Below are 19978 nucleotides of genomic sequence, written 5' to 3' on the forward strand. Positions count from 1 at the left end.
GCTACATACATAAATTGAAGTAAATAATCACTGATGTTCGTTTTATGGGCATATTAATATACTTGGCGTCTTGGAAACATATTTTTTTTATTATTGGTGAGTATCATGGAGCCAGTTTCAGCTTTGTACCTAGATCAATCGCAAATAGCAATATCCGTGTTATGTCATAAGTGAATTTATAGATAATAACGATTAATTGGTTTTGCTTTTCACGCCTAAAAAATATGTTAAGAGACCAACCAAATTGTTCTATAAAATTAAACATTTATCCGCAATTTATGCCCAATATATCCAATTTTCTCTATTTTTATTTAATACAACAGAAATATTAAGAGCAACTTTCTGCTAATTACTGGAAGTTAACCTATTCACATGTGTTAGTAGATTTTGTCCTTTGCGTCCTTATAGCCCTTATTTTGGTGTTTGGTTTGTTTTAGTGACAATGCAACGGTTCCATAAGGACTTGAATATTTTTCTTATTAATATGCTCCAGTAAAACCAATACAAACGCAGACAGTAGTTTAACTCTCATGTTAGCAGACCCACCTTTGAACGACCAACATTAAAACTTCCAAAGAATGTTGCCATTTGATACATTACTACGGAGTGTTTGCCGCTACGCTACTGTGTAATACGTCTGGCGTGAATCGGCTTTTGGCAAACTGTTTAAATACCGGTACTGTACAATAGTTGTCGAGACAGTACGGTAATTTCCTTATCTAATTCAAAGTTATTTCCGTCACCAATGATCTCATCGTCGACAGGACTATCCTTATTTTTTATTTACGCTTATTACGTCCACATACACATATTACGCTTGTTAGTATCATACAATTTATGAGACGTAAATACCAGTACCGATACAGCATCTTACTTTGGTTTTCTTGTAAATATTATAATGCATGTACATTAATACTTATGGCAGTTTATTGTGGTCGGCCACCACAAAAAATAACTGCACCAGCACAGCTAATTGTAAATTGTAAGTACCTAAACTTATTGAGCGAGTTCATTTCAATTCAAATTTCGAGCCACTGCTAATTTCGAGGGTACAGAGAATAGTTGTATATCTTTGTCTCATGAACGCGGGAAACTGCTTGTTTTGTTGTGTTTGTTTTTGGCTTAACAATTATGTGTAACATCTGTGGCATGCGCCGTAAAATGTAGTTGTGGGACTGAAAGATAGTTCATACCGCTGCGCGGATATGGAAAAAGGCGAAGAAAACTCTACCATTTTGAAGCTACAAAAGAATACAAACGCACTGTGTGTGCACGATGATAAATAAAAAAAGAAGTTCACAATTGAAGTTACGAAAGATTTCCACTTACACCTATTAACTGATTTCGCGCATTCTCACCTGACGGGAGTAGACTTTCGGCAAGCTTTTTACTGTCACAGTTTGTTTAATCGCAAAACTGTGGCTAAATTAAACCTCGCATATATAGGCGTAGGTACTTCGTAGACTGTTAATCGTTTAGCCAACATACTTTACCCCAAACGGAGAGAAAGAGCAGCCGCACGTAACTGAATAGTTAGTAATCTGCAAGTTTGTTGTTCTAGACGTAATATTTCTTTTAAGGTTATAAGATTCGCAGAAATACAGACGTTATCACATTTTAAAAGTCACAAGTAACCATTACAGCAAAAAAATATACTGTTACTAACATCATTTAAGACAAGTACGTACCAATAAACCATCACAACTGTATTTCATTCTCATTAGGAATTGCTGAATTGCTTTCAAAGGTTAGAGTCAGGTAGCGATATGCGCACTAGTAGAGTTTTTTTTAATATAATTCCGGTATCGTAAAAAAAAGGCTGTAAAGTGTAAATATGGCGAGTGTCGTCAAGAGACGGTGTTACGCTAAAGCTTGAAAGTGAAAGTACTGTGATCTTTTGTTTTACTATTTGTTTGGTGAGAAATACCATTTTTTGCCGCAAGTATTTCTGACCCATATTTTGCTACGCATTAACAAAAACCTCCGCGTAATGAAGACCTGAGTCGTAAAGCGTTATGGTTAGTTTGTGAACCTGCCTTACCAACATACATTACCTTACTGTACGTATGTATTTTTGTTTTATTACAAATGCAGTGTACAGTGTTGTTCGTGTAAATTACAAACTTTTATTGCAGTATATCTATTTTTGTTGTGTATTCGTAGCATCAGAACAACCATGAGCGAGTTTTGTGATGTCCACAATTTCGTCATTTGACAGTTATAGGCCTATACTGTTGATTTGATATTAGTGTAGAAGATAAATCTAGGTAATATACATAAAAGACATGGGAGTAGGCAGACCGTAAAATGTGAACATGATAATCGCGATTTACAGACTATTAGCCACACATAAATTGCCTCTTGTTTCAGTGTTCCTGTTTACACATATAACTTTAAATTTGGTTCACCGTCAGGCCATAATAAAAAATAATAACGCTGTCCATTTTGTCAGGAAGGCGAAGACCTGCGTACATGGAAGAATAAACTCTCAGAACATCATTTGGGGCCGGTGGCGGACGGCCTGTGTATTAAGAACGAACCCCTTGCAAGAATGCAGTGCCAGCTTGCATCTGTAGGGCAAGATCCAGGTGCTCAGGTATGATGCACAGTTTTCGCCATCTCATTAGAATACGAGAAAAACATTTCATATATGTCCATCCCAGAGTGTGTACAACAATATTTCCATTTTATGGTTTCCATCATTGCTAAAAATTCAGTCATTTCATTTTGGAATGGGCTAATCACTTCCATATAGGCCTACTAACAATGATGCAGACTAATGATAGTTTGTGTCACAAGGCGGGTACTTTTATTTATACTGGTTAATTTCTGCTGAATATTTTAAAATTAATTAAGTGACAATTCATTTTTATTCATTATGAATCAACTCTCATAATGGAAGAACAACTTCCCTTGACAATATGCCATGAATTCTTTCAAATATACATAATTTGGGTCAACAGGTATTAAAAGAAAAAGGTGATATAGAAACTAATGATGATCTTTATAAAATACATACTATTTCATGCAGAAATTACTTAAATCATTGGTATATTTACCTTACTTTCCTTATTCATTTTTACAATAATAATATTACTGATATATTTTTCAGCTGCATAATTGAATGCATGCCAAATCTCCCCTTCCTTCCTTCTCACCCCCCTCACACACACACATATATATTGTCATGACATCTAAACATTGGTATAACATTAATGCCAAACCTTTACCAAACAGCCTGCTAGACAACACACTTAATGTGGTTCCCCTTGAGGTCCTTAAAAACTGTTTAATATGAGGAGAACTCAGGTATTAAATGATACATTAAAAGCTAAATTATTTGTGTACAGTGAGTAGCAATTTGTTTCTGTCAACGTGTGGTGATCGGCATTTTTAAGCCCAGTTATTGACAGTGGTAGTATCATCAGTAGGTTAACTTGTTTATTTAAAACCTCCATGTCAACTATATTTGTACAAGTGTATTCTTTCTACATAAGGTAACCTAGCAGCATAAAATAATTATTAATAAACCAGTTACATCTCATAGTGGACATTGTCCAATTAACAGTCTGACGGTGTTGTTGGTTGAGGTGTTCCCTGACACATGTACAAGATGGTCATCCCAGTGCATAAACGTCTTGCAAAACCCCCTCCTCCACAAACTGAGGTCCGCAGCTCATTGTCTAGTGGCTAGCATTGCTGTCTCTGGATCACGGGGTCCCAGGTTCGATTCCCGGCCAGGTTGGGGATTTTCTCTGCCTGGGGACTGGGTGTTTGTGTTGTCCTCATCATTTCATCATCATCATCATCATCATTCGTGACAGTGGCTCGATTGGACTGTGTAAAAAATTGGACTGTGTAAAAATATTGGATCTATGTACGGGCGTTGATGACCATGCAGTTGAGCGCCCCACAAACCAAATATCGTCATCATCACCATCCACAAGCTGGTAGAATTGTTTCTGCTTTTTCCTTTTTTTTCTTTCCCTCTTTTAAGTGGTACATTATATTTTCCATATATATTACTTGTGTAGGGACTATGAAGGTCAAATTATAACATTGGTTTCCTCAGGGGCTTATAAGTTGTCATTTTGGCCACCTTCAAGCCCTGAAAGGAACTGGAGAAAAATGTTAGTATGTGGTTAACTTAAAAGCATGCACTGCCGCACATTTTATTGTTATTTGAAGCATATTGATGGAGATGAAGGCAAGTACAAGAAATCTGACATCTTCAGTAATAAAAAATTTAATAAATCTTCAATATCTTTGTTATTTACAACATTTACGTTTATACGGTGCTGAAATAATTGTATATCTTTGACAACCTTTATGAAGTAGGCCTGCAGCAAGCTCTCGATTATTCGTCTGAATTCAGACCAAAAACAGCACAGATAACTGTAAAACAAGGACAATCCAAAACAAACATGCTTTTACTGGAATCTACTATTTGCTGTATTTACAAAACAAGCTAGCCTGCATGTCACATTTTCTGCTGTGTTACTTAAGTGTTAATTACCAAATACTGTTAACTTATTTACAAATTTACATTTAGAACACACTATTTTATCACTTACTTTCTGTGTATTATCAGGAAATAATAATCCTTGCATTTTTCCTTTTTCTGTTTTTATTCACCTTTTTCATAATGGCAGTTCTCATTTTCTGGAGAGTCAAAACATCAGTATAGTCCAGTTAATGTTGTGTTGCATACTCTAATAACAGATCAACACATTTCACTGCCCAGTGTGGATGATAGTGAGCTGTTTTCACTTGCTTTCTCTTCCGAACACACGTTGTTCAGTATATCATCACGTAGCTGCTCAAATCCCAGTTCTTAGGTATTTCTATCTAACCACTCGTAGATATTTTTGTCAACTTAGTCTTTTCAAGCAGAAACCTGTATTCCAAGCAAAAAAATTCACTCTAATTGTAACAAACTACTTAAGGTTCATTTTTTATTAAATTGTGTAATAGTGCACAGATAATTTGCAAATTCTATCATCCATGACCGGATAGTCTGAAGCTTGCTTTTTTATAAAAGGAGTGGGAAACTGCATTCCATGACATTGTTTTCAGTTTGTTCTGGGGACCATGTTGGTTCTCAGCAGTTTTGTGTTTTGACAGAATTGTTCTCCTCTTTGCTGCCTCATCCTGTTCATTAAATTTCAGTGGAGGAACTGCTGATTTTGAAATCAAGAAGACTGTTCACTATTTGACAGGTTTTTTTATGTTTACATGTATATTTCACTCTTTTATTCTCCTCTGAACAGAATCAAAATAAACTGGAGATTTAACTGTTGCAGATTCATGGACATCCGCCATGGGATCCATCAGAAATCAAACGGGAGCCAGGTATGGGCATCGACTGTCAGGGACATCAAGGACATGGGTAATTAATGTAGAAAGCAATGTTATTGCAGTGAACTGTGTAGTCTAATTTTTTCATCAGATTTATCTTCTTAATACCCAGTAATTTTCACTCCTGTTTTATTAACGGCACATAATTTTGGCGGGTTAGGAGTAATTTGTATGCACTGTAAAAATTGTTTTGTATTCTTTGTATAGTAGTCATAGACTTGTGCCAGAATTAAAATAAAAGCTTTACATTGTTTAATGCACAGAGAGACTGATGGGCTGTTGGATCTTCGCTTCAGGAAGCACAACGTTTAGTGATGCCGGAAGGCATGCGTAAAAATAAAGAACAGCAATCCTACTTTTCAGAACCACAGATTCTTTTTTCAGAAAATGAAAATGATACTGTGGTTATTGTAGTGTTCTCATGCCATCACCCTAGAGGATGTTAAACATTATGTGCATGCAAATGTCAATAGAGAAAGAACAGTATGACGATACTAGTAAGTTCTGTGAGATGTGTGGAACAATCCACAAATTCCTGAAGAGAAAAACAGTTTCCACTAAACTGTACACATTCCATCTGCACTATGCTGAACTGAAACTCAGATGCATAGGAACAGAATAAGAAGCTTTGAGACTCCAGTTCACAGAAATGCCACAACAGATGTTCTGGGGTAAACAGTATATCCACCCAATATATGTGAAGACAATTAAATATGTATAGCATTGTGGATAAAGTGTGTGAGTGCAAAAAAATCACATGATGCAACAGAAACACGTACAGAAAAAAAGTAGCCATCAGTAAAAGAAAAGGAAAGTAGCAGAAGGTGTGTTCATTCAGCTATAGTTTAATATCACACTTACTACGGGTGAAGCAGCAGATAGAATGTCTGCAGGTGTGTTCTGCTTGTCAGAACATCACATGGAAATCACTGAAATCAAACACATTCATCTTGGTAGGTACAAACAAATACCGTACTAATCTTCTTTTAGTAGACCGATCTCAACTGGACATTCTCCATATCTCTCTGTCCTGAGCATCACTTGCTTCTAGCTTCTTCCTCTTTACACCTGTTAGAATGTTGTCAGTAAACGTCAAAGGGTGTCCTGAATGAGGATCATCTTTAACTTCTGTGTGCCCATTTTTAAGGCATGTGAACCATTCATAACACCGAGTATGGTTTAAATACTAATTACTTTAGGTTTCCTGCATTATTTGGTATGTCTCTGTAAAGGTTTTCTTGAGTTTTGCACAAAACTTAATGCAGACATGTGCTCATCTAAGTCTTCCGTCTTGAAATTTGCGAACTGTGTGAGAACATTCTACTTAATACAGTAATGAACAATAATTAACAGACATACAACAATGAAACTTCTAGCAGTTGCACATTAAACATAGGCGTGTGCAGGGATGCAAACCGCATTTCGCTCCAACACATGACTGGTGGAAATTATGAATGTTCCGGAATTTTTTGAACAGCCTCATATTTTACCTTTCATCCAGAGACTTATCTTCTGGGACAGTGCACAAGAAGTAGATCATGTAACTATTCAGCAGAAACAAGCTGTAGGAATACTGTGTAAAGCAGGTAACTTTGCATATTAAAGAGGTCTCTTTATGAATCTTTTAATTGTAGATTCACTTCCAGTACAGTTATTAGGTACTGCTTTTTGCTGCTGACAGTAAAAATCAGTTTCAGCTGCTCTGTGATTTGTGTTATTTAAATATGACACACAAGAATAATTTCTTTAGAGTGGAAATATGGAGCAGAGTACAAAGGCTTTAAACAAGCTCCAATATAACAGTTAAAAGGATAAAAAGCTATCATTCTTTCTACGGGTTATCTGTGCAAGCCACCGCCAGTCTAGGAGCTAATGGACTATTTTATTGTTGATTCAAAATTGACACTGCCTTTACTTCAGTACCACCTTTTGTGGCCTACGTACTGGATCGATCTACCATCTCAGTATGAATGTGATTTGTTCTGTAAAGGATCCTGACCGACAAAGCTTTCCCATGCACTGTCTGACCAGTGGGGTGAATGGGACAGGAATCACATTCTGAGACCAGGCAGTCAGTGAGAGGTGTTATACCTTTCTCGTCCTGATTCCCAGCGGAGCTTGACATCTTTTTTTCATTCGTCTGCCCTAATGATTTCTCGGACTCTGTTCCATCCCTGTTCAACTACCGTGACCCTCTTGATTGGCTGGGGATTTGTACACCAACTGCAGGGTGCACCCAACTGTACTTGCTTCTGATGAATATAGTTAAATTTTGCCTTTGAAACCTCCTGGTTTTCTTCAGTATCCCTTGGATGCCCATAACCCTCTAGCATCTGCACATAACTGGTTATTTATATTAAAGCATTGAAAATTCCTGTTATCTACCTAGCATGTAGCATTGTTAAGTTATATGACAATTAGTAGTGTGTTGTGAACTAGTCTCATTCTTTTATAGAAGTGGATTCTTTTTAGTATTAGTCTAATCATGTATATATCAAGCTACTAATTCTAAATTAGTTTATTTACTTAGTGACTATTTAGTGCCAGAACTGAAGAATTTCTACACACAGTGTTTCATTTAGCATATGGCCATTCATGTCTATTTGTGGTTCACGGATGCCTGTTGTATGTGTTTGAAATTAAGTACAAGTTCTGTGTGGACTAAATTGTTTGGTATGAACCAGTAGCAGGCACATTCAGCTACAGTCTGGGTTGTGCCTAATACGATTGAATTTGGTCATTGTGAAGTATGCTTGTGTCACCAGGAAACACTGCATTTTTGATACCAGCATTGTGTCAATTATATAGTTTACAAGCACGAGACACTGAAGGAATATTAGGGTTTAATGTCAACAGTAAAGACAACATGGGGGAGGGAAGGGGGGGGGGGGGGGGGGATCTGCCATGTCCATTTTCAAAGTGTTGGTTTCTTAACACCATGTTATGTGATCCCTCTTATAAATTTCATTTTCTTCCTATGGAGGAGTTTATGAAATTGAATCTTTGTTTTGTGTTGTAAAGGTAAGATTCCATCCATGTAAGAAGAATGCCAGTAATTGCACCCTGCTAGCATTAATGAATAATAATATTTTTGTAGCCAAAGACCATATACATTGAATTTTGTAACCTATTTGCTCTGCCACTGCTTTAAATAATGTCCATTCTTTCACTCATTATGTTCTGTAACCCATGATGAAAGATGACCTTCATGGATATGAGCTGAATCAGAGTATACACTGACAAATACAAGATTAGATGGAAAAGTCTAGAGGTGACCTTTGTGTGGCAGGGGATGGGGGATGTCATGCCAATGAAGGGGGGGAGGGCGTTATGGCGGCAACAGTTGTCGTGACAATAGTGGCGACAATGATGAAGGTGAACATTAGGGTGAACTATGAAAGTGAACAATAACATCAGACGTACAGTCCTGAGCCCCTAATGTGTTAGATATGTTGTGCCCCAGGTTTGCTTTCTCTGTTTAATTGCATATCACCTGTGGCATTTGCTGTTCCCATGGTGTGAGAAGAAACGTCAAATCACATAAATGGTTATCACTTTGTGTATCATGATAAACAAAGTACACTGATAATCCAAAACGCTGCAACCACATGCCTAATGGCATGTTGGTCCATCTTTGGATGGCAATACAGCAACAATTCTGCATAACATGATGTTGACAAGCCCTTTGTAGTTTTCTAGAGGTATGTGCCACTAAATGTTACGCACAGGTCACACAATTCTCATAAATTATGCAAGGTGCATTCTGTATTAAGTGCAATGCTGAAAAGTTGAAATAGGGGAAATAACCTTTCACAAAACTTGCATTTTAATGACTTTTGTGTTCAGCACTCTCAAAAACAAGGGTATTAGCTGTTTATACCAACAATAAAGATAAAAGTTTAATTTGGTTGCATTTTACTGTGATTATCTTCCTTCTCAAATATCAAAGCACATAATTTTATCATTGTTGAACTAATTGAGAATGTTTCAGTAAATAACATGGAAAGCTGAAAAGTTTATTGTACTGCAAAGAAGTTTCATTGCAGAATAATGTATCTGTGGCCTATTTTGTTTAATATTTATGTCTTGCTTTTATATTGCAGGCCTGGTCCAGGAATGGAAAATTTCTCACCACCAAGAGATTTTAACCCAGGAAAAGTAACAGGTTTGTGACACTATCAGTTCCAAAACCCACAAGAGATGCTTACACACTGAGTTCTTTTTCTTAAGATAGGTACCAACAAACAATTTTGCAATACAAATGTTCTGTTTATAAACAGTTGTGGAAGTTAACAAAATTTCCATCTGTTTCATGGAAATGTTACAGGCTTATAAGTTCACCCTCATATACAAGACATGGTATTCATTCACTTCTGATCATGCCTCCCCTGGCCCAAAAGTCTTCAATCCAATGGCGTGCTTTATTTAGTACTAGCGAACCTGGCAATGTTTCACAATTGTTAAAAATGTAAGGGAAATGGATATTGTTGTGTCTAGACAAGACAGCCTAGACACAATGAGAGGAAGCCGAAAGGCACGCACTAAGTTAAAGCAGGATGGCGTGAGGTCTGAAACAGGATACATAATGAATGCTATAAAGAAAAGTACGTAGCTTCTGGAATACTTAACTTTAATCCATCCTTTTGGTACATCTGGAGATTGAGGCGATACAAGTGAGACTCTTTAGATACATGCAATGTTACTAATGGCGCCTTGCTAGGTCGTAGCCATTGACTTAGCTGAAGGCTATTCTAACTATCTGCGCGGCAAAGGAGCGAGGCTTCGTCAGTGTAGTCGCTAGCAAAGTCGTCCGTACAACTGGGGCGAGTGCTAGTCCGTATCTCGAGACCTGCCTTGTGGTGGTGCTCGATCTGCGATCACACAGTGGCGACACGCCGGTCCGACATGTACTAATGGACCGCGGCCGATTTAAAACTACCACCTAGCAAGTGTGGTGTCTGGCGGTGACATCACAGATATACATCCTCATCTCCTCTTCCTGCCTCCATGTCCATCACCTCCCCCCTCCCCCCCCCCCTCCCTGCTCCCCACATGTATATATCTAAAAACAAAGATTCTGTAACTTACCAAACGAAAGCATTGGTACATTGATAGAGACAATAACAAACACACACACACACACACAAATTTCAAGCTTTCGCAACCCACGGGTGCTTCATCAGGAAAGAGGGAAGGAGAGGGAAAGACAAAAGGATGTGGGTTTTAAGGGAGAGGGTAAGGAGTCATTCCAATCCCAGGAGCGGAAAGACTTCCCTTGGGGGGAAAAAGGGACAGGTATACACTCGCACACACACACACATATCCATCCACACATATACAGACACAAGCAGACATATGTAAAGGCAAAGAGTTTGGGCAGAGATGTCAGTCGAGGCAGAAGTACAGAGGCAAAGATGTTATTGAATGACAGGTGAGGTATGAGTGGCGGCAACTTGAAATTAGTGGAGGGTGAGGCCTGGTGGGTAACGGGAAGAGAGGATATATTGAAGGGCAAGTTCCCATCTCTGGAGTTCTGATGGGTTGGTGTCAGTGGGAAGTATCCAGATAACCCGGATGGTGTAACACTGTGCCAAGATGTGCTGGCCGTGCACCAAGGCATGTTTAGCCACAGGGTGATCCTCATTACCAACAAACACTGTCTGTCTGTGTCCATTCATGCGAATGGACAGTTTGTTGCTGGTCATTCCCACATAGAATGCATCACAGTGTAGGCAGGTCAGTTGGTAAATCACGTGAGTGCTTTCACATGTGGCTCTGCCTTTGATCGTGTACACCTTCCGGGTTACAGGACTGGAGTAGGTGGTGGTGGGAGGGTGCATGGGACAGGTTTTACACTGGGGGCGGTTACAAGGATAGGAGCCAGAGGGTAGGGAAGGTGGTTTGGGGATTTCATAGGGATGAACTAACAGGTTACGAAGGTTAGGTGGACGGCGGAAAGACACTCTTGGTGGAGTGGGGAGGATTTCATGAAGGATGGATCTCATTTCAGGGCAGGATTTGAGGAAGTCGTATCCCTGCTGGAGAGCCACATTCAGAGTCTGGTCCAATCCCGGAAAGTATCCTGTCACAAGTGGGGCACTTTTGTGGTTCTTCTGGGGGGGATTCTGAGTTTGAGGGGATGAGGAAGTGGCTCTGGTTATTTGCTTCTGTACCAGGTCGGGAGGGTAGTTGCGGGATGCGAAAGCTGTTGTCAGGTTGTTGGTGTAATGGTTCAGGGATTCCGGACTGGAGCAGATTCGTTTGCCACGAAGACCTAGGCTGTAGGGAAGGGACCGTTTGATGTGGAATGGATGGCAGCTGTCATAATGGAGGTACTGTTGCTTGTTGGTGGGTTTGATGTGGACGGACGTGTGAAGCTGGTCATTGGACAGGTGGAGGTCAATGTCAAGGAAAGTGGCATGGGATTTGGAGTAGGACCAGGTGAATCTGATGGAACCAAAGGAGTTGAGGTTGGAGAGGAAATTCTGGAGTTCTTCTTCATTGTGAGTCCAGATCATGAAGATGTCATCAATAAATCTGTACCAAACTTTGGGTTGGCAGGCCTGGGTAACCAAGAAGGCTTCCTCTAAGCGACCCATGAATAGGTTGGCATACGAGGGGTCCATCCTGGTACCCTTGACTGTTCCCTTTAATTGCTGGTATGTCTGGCCTTCAAAAGTGAAGAAGTTGTGGGTCAGGATGAAGCTGGCTAAGGTGATGAGGAAAGAGGTTTTAGGTAGGGTGGCAGGTGATCAGCGTGAAAGGAAATGCTCCATTGCAGCGAGGCCCTGGACGTGCAGAATATTTGTGTATAAGGATGTGGCATCAATGGTTACAAGGATGGTTTCCGGGGGTAACAGATTGGGTAAGGATTCCAGGCGTTCGAGAAAGTGGTTGGTGTCTTTGATGAAGGATGGGAGACTGCATGTAATGGGTTGAAGGTGTTGATCTACGTAGGCAGAGATACGTTCTGTGGGGGCTTGGTAACCAGCTACAATGGGGCGGCCGGGATGATTGGGTTTGTGAATTTTAGGAAGAAGGTAGAAGGTAGGGGTGCGGGGTGTCGGTGGGGTCAGGAGGTTGATGGAGTCAGGTGAAAGGTTTTGCAGGGGGCCTAAGGTTCTGAGGATTCCTTGAAGCTCCGCCTGGACATCGGGAATGGGGTTACCTTGGCAAACTTTGTATGTGGTGTTGTCTGAAAGCTGACGCAGTCCCTCAGCCACATACTCCCAACGATCAAGTACCATGGTCGTGGAACCCTTGTCCACCGGAAGAATGACGATGGATCGGTCAGCCTTCAGCCTTGTAACCATTTATGCCACTTCCTTATACACAAATATTCCGCACGTTTAGGGCCTCGCTGCAATGGAGCATTTCCTTTCACGCCCATCACCTGCCACTCTACCTAAAACCTCTTTCCTCATCACCTTAGCCAGCTTCATCCTGACCCACAACTTCTTCACTTTTGAAGGCCAGACATACCAGCAATTAAAGGGAACGGCCATGGGTACCAGGATAGCCCCCTCATATGCCAACCTATTCATGGGTCGCTTACAGGTAGCCTTCTTGGTTACCCAGGCCTGCCAACCCAAAGTTTGGTACAGATTTATTGATGACATCTTCATGATCTGGACTCACAGTGAAGAAGAACTCCAGAATTTCCTCTCCAACCTCAACTCCTTTGGTTCCATCAGATTCACCTGGTCCTACTCCAAATCCCATGCCACTTTCCTTGACGTTGACCTCCACCTGTCCAATGGCCAGCTTCACACGTCCGTCCACATCAAACCCACCAACAAGCAACAGTACCTCCACTATGACAGCTGCCACCCATTCCACATCAAACGGTCCCTTCCCTACAGCCTTGGTCTTTGTGGCAAACGAATCTGCTCCAGTCCGGAATCCCTGAACCATTACACCAACAACCTGACAACAGCTTTCGCATCCCGCAACTACCCTCTCGACCTGGTACAGAAGCAAATAACCAGAGCCACTTCCTCATCCCCTCAAACTCAGAATCCCCCCCCAGAAGAACCACAAAAGTGCCCCACTTGTGACAGGATACTTTCCGGGACTGGACCAGACTCTGAATGTGGCTCTCCAGCAGGGATACGACTTCCTCAAATCCTGCCCTGAAATGAGATCCATCCTTCATGAAATCCTCCCCACTCCACCAAGAGTGTCTTTCCGCCGTCCACCTAACCTTCTTAACCTGTTAGTTCATCCCTATGAAATCCCCAAACCACCTTCCCTACCCTCTGGCTCCTATCCTTGTAACCGCCCCCGGTGTAAAACCTGTCCCATGCACCCTCCCACCACCACCTACTCCAGTCCTGTAACCCGGAAGGTGTACACGATCAAAGGCAGAGCCACATGTGAAAGCACCCACGTGATTTACCAACTGACCTGCCTACACTGTGATGCATTCTATGTGGGAATGACCAGCAACAAACTGTCCATTCACATGAATGGACACAGGTAGACAGTGTTTGTTGGTAATGAGGATCACCCTGTGGCTAAACATGACTTGGTGCACGGCCAGCACATCTTGGCACAGTGTTACACCGTCCGGATTATCTAGATACTTCCCACCAACACCAACCTATCCGAACTCCGGAGATGGGAACTTGCTCTTCAATATATCCTCTCTTCCCGTTACCCACCAGGCCTCAATCTCCGCTAATTTCAAGTTGCCGCCACTCATACCTCACCTGTCATTCAACATCATCTTTGCCTCTGCACTTCCACCTCGACTGACATCTCTGCCCAAACTCTTTGCCTTTACATATGTCTGCTTGTGTCTGTATATGTGTGGATGGATATGTGTGTGTGTGTGCGAGTGTATACCTGTCCCTTTTTCCCCCCAAGGGAAGTCTTTCCGCTCCTGGGATTGGAATGACTCCTTACCCTCTCCCTTAAAACCCACTTCCTTTCGTCTTTCCCTCTCCTTCCGTCTTTCCTGACAAAGCAACCGTTTGTTGCGAAAGCTAGAATTTTGTGTGTATGTTTGTGTTTGTTTGTGTGTCTATCGACCTGCCAGCGCTATATATAATAGAGGGATACATTCCACGTGGGAAAAATATATCTAAAAACAAAGGTGATGTGACTTACCGAACGAAAGCGCTGGCAGGTCGATAGACACACAAACAAACACAAACATACACACAAAATTCTAGCTTTCGCAACAAATGGTTGCTTCGTCAGGAAAGAGGGAAGGAGAGGGAAAGACGAAAGGAAGTGGGTTTTAAGGGAGAGGATAAGGAGTCATTCCAATCCCGGGAGCGGAAAGACTTACCTTAGGGGGAAAAAAGGACAGGTATACACTCGCACACACACACATATCCATCCACACATACAGACACAAGCAGACATATTTAAAGTCTGTAAAGGAAGTGGGTTTTAAGGGAGAGGGTAAGGAGTCATTCCAATCCCGGGAGCGGAAAGACTTACCTTAGGGGGGAAAAAGGACAGGTATACACTCGCACACACACACATATCCATCCACACATACAGACACAAGCAGACATATTTAAAGTCTTTAAATATGTCTGCTTGTGTCTGTATGTGTGGATGGATATGTGTGTGTGTGCGAGTGTATACCTGTCCTTTTTTCCCCCTAAGGCAAGTCTTTCCGCTCCCGGGATTGGAATGACTCCTTACCCTCTCCCTTAAAACCCACTTCCTTTCGTCTTTCCCTCTCTTTCCCTCTTTCCTGATGAGGCAACAGTTTGTTGCGAAAGCTTGAATTTTGTGTGTATGTTTGTGTGTCTATCGACCTGCCAGCGCTTTCGTTCGATAAGTCACCTCATCTTTGTTTTTATAATATATCACCTCGTCCTCCTCTCTCTGACCTTGAGCCTGTTTTTTATTGTTATTGCAAACAAAACCGGAAACTGAAGCCACTTAAAATGAATGGGTTAATTGGTTAGGGTCATTGGTATACAGTGTATGAGAGAGACCTCTCCAGCTGATGAATTTGTAAGGATAGTGGCTTATTATTTTGCATAGATCTAATCTGCAAATGGGTAGGATTACAAAGCTTCCCACAATTATAGAGTTTTGGTATTAGTATTGCAATCATAAGCTGATGAGCTATAAATAGAACTTTTCTATTTCCTCTTAAAACTGACTGTGAGACAGAAAGCAGAACAGAACATCATTTGTGTATATAGTTTTCCTTTAAAATTATGTTGATCTACACGGAGAAACAATATATAGGGAGAAACAATTTGTCCAGTGGTTTAATGCCCTGATCTTGTAGTTAAAACTGACTGCAAGAAAGAAAACAAAACTTCACTTTTCACAAAACAGCATTTTCCTTCTCGCAGTCAGTTTTAGCAGAAAACCTGTACATTGTTGTTTAAAAGTATGAATGTTTATTAAAGTATCATATAAAAATATGAAATAAATTGGTCAAGAACTTTTCAGGATTTTTGCTAATGATGTTTCTCCTTTATATATTATTTGTATATTTATATACCATATATACACTGATGTGCCTAAACATTACGACCACTGCCCACCGTGAGGCTGACTGCCTCCTGATGGTGTTTCAGGCACGCTACGCAGTAAGGAAAGAATGTAAGTGGAACAGAGACAATTGGGCAGTTGTTATAGTGAAGATATGGGCCGCAAATGCGGACATTCACTGAGATAAGTGGTTTTGACAAAGGGCACATTGTTGTGGCACTACAGATGGGAACAAGAATGTCTGAAATGGTGAAGCTCGTCACCTGTTAGCCTACTACCATCTTGAGCACCTGTGGAAAGAGGTTGATGGATGTTTAAATAATGAGTAGGTTGTATGGTGTTGGACGGCCACATCTCATCACAAAACATTGAGGCTGGAGGATCCGCCGCTGTGTAATCCAGAAGATGCAGTGATCTGTGACTGATCTGCTAGAGTTAATTACTGGTGCATGCACAATTGTATCGAAGCACACCGTTCAAAGGCCATTGTTGAACATGGAGCTTCACATCACACAACCCCTAAGTGTTTCTGTGTTGACCCAACAACATCATCAGTTACGATTGCAGTGGGCACAGCATCACTGAGTTTCCACCGTGAATCAACATAAGTGTGTCAAATGAATCTCATTTCTTGTTACACCAGGTTGATGGTTGGGTCCTTACACAATGTCATCCAGGTGAATGGCTGTACGAAACATGCACCGCACCACAGGTGAAGACTGGTGAGGGCAGAATTATTCTATGGGGTACATTGAGTTGGGCATCCATGGGATCTGTGGTGCTAATTGAAGGCACCATGACAGCAGTGAACTGTGTGAACATTATTGTGGGCCACCTGCATCCCTTCATTTTTTTAATTAAGTGTCCCCCTCCAGCAGTGACATCTTCCAGTAGGGCAGCTATCCTTGTTGCAAAGTCAGAATCATGCTGCAGTGGTTTGAGGGGTGTTATAGTGAATTCACATTGCTCTCTTGGACAGCAAATATGCCCATTCTGTACCCATTGGAACACACATTGAGGGTCAGCTGTGTGCCAGTAAACCACCATACTGTAATTTGCAGTAATTGCTTGATCTGTGTGTAGATATCTGGTACCACATACTTCTGGACTCCTGTCAACGACTTGTAGAACCCATGCCAAGCAGAATCTCTGTCGTACTGTGTTTGAAGAGAGGAACTACTTGCTATTAAACATGAGACCATAATGTTTTGGTTCATCGGTGTATCAAAAAGTATGTAGCCTACAACCATCCAAACATTTATTAGATTATTGTGTAAAAAATTTGAAGTAAACAGTCAAGAATTTTTCCAGATATCTGCTAGCTATATTTTGCCTTTATATGTCATGGGTATAGTTATATATTAAAAGTGTATAGCCTTTGACCATCCAAATGTTCATTAAAGCATTGTGTAAAAACTTGAAGTAAGTTGGTCAGGAACTTTTCAAGATTTTTGGAAACAACTTTAAGCCATGTCTTGTCTTTACATAGTAGTATAGGTTCTGACAACTCGTTCTTATTTATTACACAAAACTCAACTGAATTTTATGACAAAAACCATCATCAGGTTATCTGTAACAGACCATCTTATAAATTTTGCTACATTTGTTGCTTTACATGTAAGTTAATTATGAATAATCTCATTTTACATATGTTTTCAAGTCCTGACTTCCATGCAGTATTGTTTCTGTTGTTATCTATTTGTTACTGATTATATTTTAAGTAAATGTTTTATAGAATATTTCGAATTTTCTGGTAATAGTGTTGAGAAATAAGTCTTAGTCTGTAGTTGACAGTTAGTGACAGCAGTTGTGCCAAATGAACAAATTGACCCTAACTATAAACACTTTATCGAAAACTTTAGTGACGTTGTCCACCAAGATCCAGGATAAACCATAATACAGCCAGAGACAAAATTTAACTTAAATAAAACAGATATCCGTTCAATATAAACCAATAACATCCCAGTTAGAAGTGTCTACAAGTGGATGTAACCAACAATATCGCTGATTGTCTGACATAATTGCTGTCACAAAATTTCAACTTGAAACTAAGTTTATTTCTGACCATGATTAATGAAATTTCAGACCATAACACACAGCTGATTACTACTAAAATAACAACAAAAGAATATAATTCATAACCAAATAGACAGCAACAGAAATAACAAAATCGCTGATCATATGTCACATCTGCTGTCGCTAAATGTCTTTTGTATTGTATTGTATTTATTGGTTCTGTTGTTTACAAAAGTATTTTTTTAATAAGACATTGGACAACTCAACAGACTAAAACTTATTTTGGACTACTCCTAAAAGAAAAATCAGAACATACCACAAAACTGGTTATTCTTTCCACTTTAATATAAAATACAATCAGTAACAAATAGACAGTGACAGAAACAATGATATTGCATGGAAGTCATGACTTGAAAACACGTGTAAAATCACATTATTCATAAGTAACTTACTTGTAATACAACAGATGTACCACAATTTATAAGAGGTTTCATTACAGATAACTTGATTATGGCTGTACAGCCAAAATAGGCCTACAGTTCAAATAAAAATAATATTCATAGCAGAATAACTACTCGTATGAATATATTATGTCCTTAAAAGACATTTGTTACACAGCAGTCCCAGAAGATTACAAAAAGAAGCAGTTATTGGAACTTTATAACTTAGTCCTCATATGTGGGCACAAAATATGGTCCATAATTGTACAACACATTTACGTCAATGTCTTCAGTTCTCTATACCTGTTATGTAGCTTTTCTTAAAAACTGAAATGACAGGAAAAAGGACAGCTTTGCAGTTCTGGCCACTGACAGCCAATCTGATCCAGTTGCCTGCTGCACCTTCTGCAGTAAGTAGCATCGTTGAGATGCACATCAGGTTAGCAGACCTGGTACTGCCGCTAATCAGTGAAGCAGCATCATGAAGTGAGTGCACTCATAGAGGAAAAATCCCTGGCAGTACCGAGAATTGAACCTGAGTCCCCCACATACTGCTCAGCAGTAACCCACACTGTTCAGTTGGCTACAGAGGCAGACCCAAAAGAAACAGAAACTGGAAGGGCATGTACTTCTTTCTAGTCAAAATGGCATACAATAGAAAATAAATGTTTTCCTGCCTTATTTCATTTACCTTTCTAAATTCTGCCATTTTGCATACGTTGTCATTAGGTACTTCAGTTTTGAACCCAGATGGAAGGCCATTCTGCTGCAAAACCCTTTGTATTTCCTAAATATTTCAGGTCCACTTAATTGTGGTATAATAATCATAGTTCTGAAAATGAATTGAAAAGTAGAAAATGCTGTTCACAAAAAGAGGAGTGCAGTTTATTTATCTAATCCAGCCACCGAGTTTAGATTTTCCACACTTTTCAGAAATCATTCCAGATTAATGCTGACATGATTCATACTGATAGTCGAATTATGCCCCTTTTCTTGTGCAGTTTCATTTTTAAACACTGTAGAATGAAAAAAATATTTATGCTGCTTTTCATTATTGTTATAATTTTCGTTTTAATGTTTCTTAGGTAAACATTATGAGCATCCCAATTCTCTTCTCTTAAAAGTTCTAGGTGTGTAATGTGTTCGATGGTCTTCTTCCATCGATGAAAATATGATGGCTGACTAGAAAATAACTACAATTTTCATGTAACTTGGGAAGGGAGGGGGACAGGGGGGCAAGCACGCTACACTGCCTCCTACTGTAGATCAATGTGCTTTAGAGTTGTGATTGTGAGACAGCCACATTTGCCTATGTAAGCGTTCAGAATGAGACTTGCAATTTAAAGGCCTCCAAATGTGAAATACATTCTGTAATAAGGTTTTTAATGGTGAAAATCTCAAGACTGAAGATACTCATCACAAAATCCGTGCTGTGTACGGACAGAATGTGGTTGGTGGTGGATGCGGTGGTGGTTGTGATGACAACAATGTCAAAAGTGGCAGTGTGTCTGTAATTAGCAATGCACTGGTACAGAAAATTGAAGAAAGAACCCTTAAAACACATGTTTCACAGTATTCATGTGTGGAATAACTTTTCACGGGTTTCTCAGTGACAGTTACACGACTGAAGTAGTGACTCAAATGCTTCAAAAAATTACAACAGAGCATACAAGGGGGGACAGATTAAAGCAAGG

The 19978-nt window shown here is 40.0% G+C and overlaps 1 protein-coding gene across 2 annotated transcripts in view; it reads left to right on the forward strand.

Annotated features, from left to right (window-relative positions):
• Nucleotides 1-1842: 1842 nt before the first annotated feature.
• LOC126425136 (zinc finger protein 775-like) overlaps nucleotides 1843-19978 on the forward strand; it is a 45559-nt gene continuing 27423 nt past the window's right edge. Inside the window, exons 1-4 of one of the 2 annotated variants that reach the window (XM_050088079.1) lie at nucleotides 1843-2064; nucleotides 2453-2596; nucleotides 5304-5389; nucleotides 9462-9523. In XM_050088079.1, the coding sequence (XP_049944036.1) occupies nucleotides 2552-2596; nucleotides 5304-5389; nucleotides 9462-9523 (193 nt within the window). In that variant the 5' untranslated portion in view covers nucleotides 1843-2064; nucleotides 2453-2551. The remainder of the gene's footprint in view (nucleotides 2065-2452; nucleotides 2597-5303; nucleotides 5390-9461; nucleotides 9524-19978) is intronic. The other variant, XM_050088078.1, reaches the window with a different exon arrangement.

This window comes from Schistocerca serialis, chromosome 10 (genome assembly GCF_023864345.2).
Source record: "Schistocerca serialis cubense isolate TAMUIC-IGC-003099 chromosome 10, iqSchSeri2.2, whole genome shotgun sequence".
NCBI lineage: Eukaryota > Metazoa > Arthropoda > Insecta > Orthoptera > Acrididae > Schistocerca > Schistocerca serialis.